Source organism: Pisolithus orientalis (genome assembly GCF_024613125.1).
Source record: "Pisolithus orientalis strain OTSU chromosome Unknown F5J12scaffold_65, whole genome shotgun sequence".
NCBI lineage: Eukaryota > Fungi > Basidiomycota > Agaricomycetes > Boletales > Pisolithaceae > Pisolithus > Pisolithus orientalis.
Window position 1 is genome coordinate 143,332 of NW_026260846.1, and position 7,732 is coordinate 151,063.

The 7,732-nt window shown below is 48.2% G+C and overlaps 2 protein-coding genes across 2 annotated transcripts; one reads left to right on the plus strand and one right to left on the minus strand.

The window, feature by feature from the left end:
• Positions 1-394: 394 nt before the first annotated feature.
• Positions 395-2,194, plus strand: F5J12DRAFT_930036 (uncharacterized protein; the record flags this gene model as incomplete). Its single annotated transcript, XM_051749523.1, has 3 exons — positions 395-562; positions 623-659; positions 719-2,194. The coding sequence occupies exon 3, from the start codon at positions 740-742 to the stop codon at positions 2,192-2,194; it is 1,455 nt and encodes a 484-aa protein (XP_051594959.1). The 5' UTR covers positions 395-562; positions 623-659; positions 719-739.
• A 2,096-nt stretch (positions 2,195-4,290) lies between these two features.
• Positions 4,291-5,252, minus strand: F5J12DRAFT_508392 (uncharacterized protein). Its single transcript, XM_051739775.1, has 4 exons — positions 5,001-5,252; positions 4,878-4,952; positions 4,435-4,827; positions 4,291-4,383 (listed from the first exon to the last, which is right to left on the minus strand). The coding sequence occupies exons 2-4, from the start codon at positions 4,938-4,940 to the stop codon at positions 4,336-4,338; spliced, it is 504 nt and encodes a 167-aa protein (XP_051594960.1). The 5' UTR covers positions 4,941-4,952; positions 5,001-5,252; the 3' UTR covers positions 4,291-4,335.
• Between the last annotated feature and the right edge of the window lie 2,480 nt (positions 5,253-7,732).

Sequence of the window (7,732 nt, forward strand, 5' to 3'; positions counted from 1 at the left end):
GGCCCCTTGAGTCCTTACGGGACAAGGGCCACCGGATCCACTGGAGTGCTACGAGGAGTGGTTTCCTTTAGGTGCGATTTCGCAGTTCGAAGGACACAGGCGAGCACCTGCGAAAGTCGAAGCGGAGAATGACAACGTTCACCACAACATCGCTAATCGCAAATAAGAACTCGAGGACTGACAACTTCAAAAAATGTGCAGAGCTGGTCACTGGAACAGTATGTGGACTCGACGTGCGAGTACTGGTTCATTCTCGTCACACCGCCATTATTTACACAAACTGCTGTAAATCATACATCTGGTAACGCAGTACTTTAGGGTTCAAATACATAGATCTGCTAAAAGGAGAAGAATGAACTGCTGTCACTAGGAGACTCTAATACTCAGCGGAAGACCTCATTTAGTAGTATGACTCGATCGCTTCCAACCCCCTTTTCTACTGGTTTAAAACAGCCCAACTTACGCCACCAACCATCACACATTGTCCGTCTCCGGGCCCTCCCACTCCTACTGTCGGTAGTAAGTGAAACAAGTTCTTAACACCTTTGACTGTCATACACAGGTAGGTTGGATGCCCGGTTCCCCCTGGTGATCGTTCTTCATGAGCTGATTCTCACTGAAGGATCCTTCTCCTCCAAGGGAGAAGCAGAACGCGGAAGGTCTCACCACTGTTAAACTCCCCATTCCACTTTCCTGTCTGAAGAACTAGAAACCACAGCGACGGCACCGTCAGCCCACTATGGGTGAACTCAATCGGCATGCTGAGCTAGCACGACTGGAAAGCATAGAGCAGAGTTGTATAGGCCGTTTCTTTGTTGCCCTTGGAGCCATGGACACCCAGAGAATGCAGCTTGAAGAGCTTATCAAGAAGCGGGACCCTGGCCCCGCCATTCACCGTCTTCCTGTTGAGCTTCTTGTGCTGATATTCCGCTTCACAATTGTTTGTCCATATTATGCGGGGACATATAAACTTGACATTGAAATTGGTTATCGGAGGAGAAGTCTGGCTATTGTCTCGCGACGTTGGAGAGATGTGATCCTGGATACTCCTATTCTCTGGCAGGACATCTGTCTGGCATCACCACAAGATCGACACACACTGGTGTTGCAGTTGAAGAGGAGTCAAGGTTTGCTTCTCGACGTCACGATCACAAATAAATTGGCAGATTACTCCACTACTGATGAGTTGCTGCACCATCTCCGTCCAACCACGAACCGCTGGCGTAGCCTCCACATCTGTGACAGTGACAGCTATCCAAGTACAAATTCCATCATTCACGAGTTGAGCAAGTTGGAATTTCCTTCCCTTGTAGACATTCACGCCGAAATGTATCCTCTCGACTTGGAGTATCTTGGTCTGCAGAATCTCTTACCACGTGCATCTGCTCTCAAGCATCTAAAGTTCGAAGAACTTTCCCCAGCCGATGATTTTTTGATAGCTAACCCACTCGAAACTCTGGAACTGACGTTTGCATCGGATGATATGCCTCAGTGGATCCTGTCGCGGATCCCCAACTTCTCATTAATCACGCTCTGCCTTCAAGGTGATGCTTACGACTGGGTGCTCGAGCCAAACAGTATCCACTTCCCACTTCTTGAGAAACTTGCGCTGGACATTCCGGATCCCGACCAATTTTTGGAAGCCATCTCAGCACCGAAACTTCAGCGCCTTGAGCTCACGGCTTACGGGTGCCAGTGGGAAGCCTTCAGTCGGTCCAGGTCGAAATTCAGCACTGTCTACCATCTTATTCTTGATTTTGGGGGATCGATTCCAGTTGACCCTCTAGCTCTCTGTTGGGTATTTCCTAACACTCACCATGCAGAGTTCATATACATGGCAGACCTCCTTTCCCTCATTGTGCCTATGTCATCCCCCGGAAATCCCTCAGGGTCACAAACTCCAGCAGACAACTGGGCGAGCCTTGAAACATTGTCGGTACTCAATTCAGCCTGGGACTTAAACCACATGGAAGAATTTAATCTACTTGTGCAATGGCTACAAATACGACACGGGCTTGGTTTCCCCAAGTTGCATATCAAGTTCAAAGGCAACTCTCAGAATCCAGAAGATTTATCTACCATTTGCAGGAAATTACAAGACTGCTGCATTCTGGAACATTGCCTATCATTGTCCTTCGGCCAATATTACACCATGGCGGGTAAACGAAGTGAAGAAGTCTTCAGAATTTGGTAAATTATCACTCTGCTTCGTGAATCATTTTTCTCATGTTAAGAGTAAACCTTCAACAGATTTTGCCTACAATTGACCCTAGTCCTGTAAGCCGTCAATGGTATCTCCTACTACCAAGTAATGTGGAGTTTTGCAAGGGTGGCAAATGGCTTTTTTTTCGCTTGGGCTATCACTGATGACTCGCTCGCACGTACAAATGGGTACCCTCCCCCACACCCTAGAAGAATGTAATTCCAACGTTATAGGATTAGTACTATCAAAATTGATGCGTGTAGGTCAGTGCAGTCGTTGGTCACCAAGCAGTCTGGATGTTTTCGTTGGGTGTAGAGTCGGTTTATGTCCACGAGACAAAGCCTCATAAATACCAGTTGCGGCAGCAGAAGACGATTCGCCAGTGAAACGTTTCAAAGTCGTGAATCTACTCAAAGTAGGGACAGGTGTAAGTCCGTTGTTTCCACAAAACATGTACCGCAGGTTGTAAATCCCCAAATACAAGCAAGGGTTATACCGCCCTGGACCGAGTTTCTTGCTAATATCCTACCTGTTCTGACAACACATCTCCACTAAAACCAAGTGTATGCCGACCGAGCGAAAAGGCAGAATAGAGGCGGTCACTCAATAAACCAACTCCGCAGAGCGGCGGAGGTGGATCTGGAGGAAACATGATGAGTGTCCTAGGACAGCCGCCATTGAAAGAGCGACAGGAAAAGAAGAAAAGAGATGATACAACTTATCTTCGTACTTCTCATGGAACTGCGGCAAGTGCGGGAGGTATGTATTCTAGTGCTGATCGAGTGTAATCGACGAGACACCCCTTCCGAACAGAAAATGGCAGGCAAGACCGTTCTGCCCGACCCCTCCGTGATGCAGGATATTAGGCCAACAACGCACCTCGCTGTAGATCTTTATGAGTGCTTTGACTTGCACTTTTTTTCCCACGTTCTGCTATTATGGAACATGGTCACACACCAAGGTACGTAGGAGTCGTCGGCTCGGACAGCGTGCCACAGGGGTTCAACTTATGCACTTGAAGAACACTTTGTGCGATATGCTGTCTGTGTATTAGCCTACCAGAGAACAGTGCTGCAAATCGTTTACCGGAGCCAATACAGTCTCTGGCACACTTCCTCCTCTCTATCTCGTGCTGTTGAGTAATGGTAAGCAGGATACCTATGGATCTCGAGAAACTGATATGAGTACAGTCCTCAGAACTGATGGCTTTATCTACCCACTGAGGACCTGTCCAAGTTTCCATGCTACAGAACGACGAATAGGTGAATGGGTGTGACATCCATCCCCGGCAATGAACACGGTACCAGAGTGTGAGAACAGAGGGACGAGTGTATGATGTAGCAGCAGGCCTTCACGAGGAAGCCAATTGAAACCTGTTCCTCAGGCGTCTGAGGTCTGAAATAAGCAGTGCAAATATTCACTTGTACATTCCTGGACGCTGTCAGGTCAGGTCTGCAAACTCATTGTGACGACCGATCATATAAGTATAGTTCACATGTCGAAATTACTGATAGGTACAGCTACTCAACCGTGGCGGCCGACATGTTGCCGACCATCATTTAAATGGACAAACCGGATGTGCTTTGACAAGCTCACCGGCAGAACCTCAGTCGTGCACTCGGGCTATCGACATATTACCACCCCCTTCGGTCCAACGTACTCCTTAACTCTGTGGAAATGGCGGAAATGCTCAGGGACATCGTCACATCTTATTGGCTGCAAATAGCCCCCACTATTATGCCGCCACCATTGACAATCTTGCATCGGACAGTTACTGAATTGACGCCGGCGGGGGGATTTCTTGGATTTCGGGAGTGCCTCAGTAGCAGTATGGAGAAGTGGGTGCTGTGTGAAATTTGGTGTGCAAGCGTGTCGGCTTCGAAAGGGTGTTAACATTGTCGGACTATATGCAGTGCACAGGACACAGTACATGCAATGTGCAGGACACATACCGCATTGGGACCACTCTGCTGCAAATTGATGCCATCATAGGATCCCGGGAGTGCATCCCGCCCTACCAACTTTGAAAGACATTAACATTTGCTAGCACACGCAATGTACAGGACACATACCTCACGTCTCGCTGCAGGCCCGAAGACCTCCGTGTCTGCAAAACCGCTAGGACCACTCTGCTACAAAAAACTGTTATGAAATCTCGGGAGCACATCCCCCCTTGTCGACTTTGAAAGATGTTAATGTTTGCCGGTGCATGCGGTGTACAGGACACATACCACATTGGGACCACTCTGCTGCAAATTGACGCGATCATAGGGTCCTGTGAACGTATCCTGCTCTGTCAACGTTGACGGTGCTTGCGGCGCGATAGCCTCGTCAGGTAGATTTGACGTGCCCGATTGCGAGATAGAAGAGTGACCTGCATCCTCCAGGAACGTTGTGAAGAGACGGCTCAGATGGTCGTCGGCCAACGGAACCGAGTCCTCGGCAGCGGTACGGAACAATGTGGAGGCATCAGAGTTCCCTCCACCTGATAAGTCTGCGGCAGTATCGGTAGACAATCCAAAGAAGTCCGTTTCAAACGAGTCGAAATCTGGTATCCGCGATCGATCGACTTCTACGTCGTCTGCTTGGAAGGGCGAGCAAGAAAGAACCACAGCCACAGCGGGCTAGAGTGGAGTGTGTTAAGTGGGCGACCTATGACAAAGAAGACGAATACCTTGTCTCCGGCTGCATCACATTCATTATCGACCTTATGCACCATTTGGGCCTCCGGCAACATTCCTATACATGTCTGCAGAGGATCGGCACGCATATCACAAGGTAGTATGAGGACTCCTACCTCATACGTTGCCGCTAGCGTGGAAGGTGCGCTCTGTGTTTCTTGTGGTTGGGGTATCTCGAAAGGCTAGCCGAATGATAAGTGAAATGGCACCGGTTGATACGGCGGATACGAATGGCGACGAGGGTGGTCGTATACATGAGAGTAAGCTGGGCAGTACGTAGGAGGCCACGGACGAACTGGGTCTCCGGGCGGGAACGCGGGGATAGGGTTGTGGTGGCTGAGAGTCGTGGTACGCCCAGTCCTGTTCGAAGTCCCGAGTGACCGAAGACATCGAGGAAAGAACCAGTGAAATGAGGATCGACTGCCAGGGTCGGGGGAGGATGGCGAGTTCTGGCTGCGTGTCCGGTAGAAATAACGTGCGATGGAAAGAAGAATTACGGCGAGAACGACGAGGCAGACGATTGCCAACACGTTGAGTGGAGCATCTGGGCGGCCCTGTGAACGCTTGACATGACGAAGAATAGCCGAGCGAGCGTTGAATGGGGATCTGGCTGGGGGAACAGGCATTAGGGTAGGGGACATTGTGAGCGAAGAAGGAAACTGGGCGGACGGCGGAAGATAGGGGGATACCTTTATATATGTACCGTCCCTGTCAGCCTCCAGGGTCAGCGCCGTCAGCCATGCGTGCGAGCTTGCGGGGGCAATAACACATTCCGACACAGGCTTTCATGCTAAGGGACTGCACCCTCAGCTTCTAAGATACACGCGCAGGGAGGAAAAGATACTTGGACTGATCTTGGGTATCCATACGACATACGGTGACAATTAGCTTCATGTCGCGAAAGAACTGGCTAAACGTACCTGGAAGCGGGCCGCGGCCCGACGGCGACACAGTCGTCGGTGAGGAAATAGGGACCGGCCAGCATTACTTCCCAGCTGTCCGGCTTGGGTATTTTATGTACAGCAGGCGCACTAATCCAGCTTGGAGTCATTCGACACAGCTTCATTAGAGCTAGTTCGGAAACCTCGGGTAAGTCGCAATTAGTTCCTTCAATGCTTGTACATGTTTTTCCACCGGGGCAGTTCACATAGTGAGTTTGAATTGAGTTTGAAACATTTCCTCCTGTACACGAGATGGATGACATCAATATTGGTGGTGTCCATGAGGAGATTCACTGCCAATGCTTGCTGCACCATATCACTCTTGTCATCAATATCCATCCTCTGCATGATCAGTCATACTGAAGCACAATCTATGCCAATCCAAAGGATTCCAGAGCCTTACAACACATCAGCACTAACTGGTGAGGAATGGCTTATTGAGCTCCTTGCAGGTCATCCAGAATGAATCCAATGTGAACTTGGTGTTCACACTGATGTCTTTGCATGACTTGTGGAGGAGCTTTGCCAGATCAGTCATGGCAACTCTTGATTCATTTCACTTGAAGAACAACTAGCTATTTTCCTCTATATGAGTGTGATGGGTCTGACTATCAGGCATGTTGGTGAACATTTTCAACAGTCAAATGAGACCATATCTTGGTATGTCATCACCCTTAGTTTTCCGATACTTTTCTAACCTCCTTGATTGGGTACTTTTGCAAGATACTCTTCATCCTATCATCATCACCCTTCTATTCCACATACATCAAGATGCCTAGTGCCAATGATATTCAGCCAAAGATTAGGGGAGATAAAATATTTTGGCCATATTTCAAGGATGTGATTGGTGTGTTGGATGGGAGCCATATCCATGCCACTCTGGCATCAGAGGACTGGGTGGTGTACTGAAACCACAAAGGTGCCATATCACAGAACTGCTTTTTTGCTTGTGATTTCCAGCTGATGTTTACATACTCATTGACTGGTTGGGAGGGTTTGGCTACTGATGTGCATGTATACCAGGATGCACATATGAAAGGGCTTGATATCCCAACAGGAAAGTTTCTCCTTGTGGATGCTGGATTCCCCCTGCACCCAGAAATTCTAGTCCCATACTGGGCAACTTGCTACCACCTTGCAGAGTGGCACCAAGTGGATATAAGGTAATTTTCTTTGAATTATCTGTCTTATTGTCCTGCTGAACTGACAAGACCCAGGAATGAAGAAGAGTTGTTCAACCTCTGGCACTCATCTGCATGCAACATCATCAAGCAAATATTTGGTGTCCTCAAGTGTTGTTTTTGCATCTTACTACTAAGCCCTGAGTACAACATTGGTGTCCAAGGTCATATCCCCTCAGCACTCTGTGCACTGCACAACTTCATCCATACTTATGATGCTGAAGAAGGTCCAATGCCAGGACAGGATGTCCATGTAGATGAGTGAGGTGTGGGAGGGCCTGGGGGATTGGTGGATGAGGGCAGAGCCAACAAAGATAATCCCAATGTAGGTCAGCTTGAAGCAGCACACACTTTCTGTGACCAGATCACTCAACACATGTGGGATGATTATCAGGAAATCATTTGATTGTGGGATCTCAGGCAATTGCCCTCAGGTAGTGACAACTATAGCTCTGATGACTCCACTAACACTGGTAGCAGTATGAGCGATATATCAATGTTGTAGACATGTAGTTCATTTGTTCCCATTCCATGCAATATACATACACTTTCAGATCTCTCATGTGTGATGAAGAAAAAAAAGATAGATTGTGATAAAGAAAAAAAAAGATTGCAATACAATGATAGCAGGTATGGAGGTACAGCAAACATCAATCTACCTATAGTATTTTTTACTGTGTACCAGTCTGAGAACTACCAACCCTGAGTTTCATCCAATACTCCAGT

Excerpts from the sequence above, each read along its gene's own strand:
- F5J12DRAFT_508392 (XM_051739775.1), bottom strand. The coding sequence starts at position 4,940 with ATGTTGCCGGAGGCCCAAATGGTGCATAAGGTCGATAATGAATGTGAT. Across the intron at positions 4,828-4,877 it reads GTGATGCAGCCGGAGACAAG|CCCGCTGTGGCTGTGGTTCT; the intron begins GTATTCGTCTTC and ends ACTCCACTCTAG. Across the intron at positions 4,384-4,434 it reads AGCAGAGTGGTCCCAATGTG|TCGACAAGGGGGGATGTGCT; the intron begins GTATGTGTCCTG and ends CATCTTTCAAAG.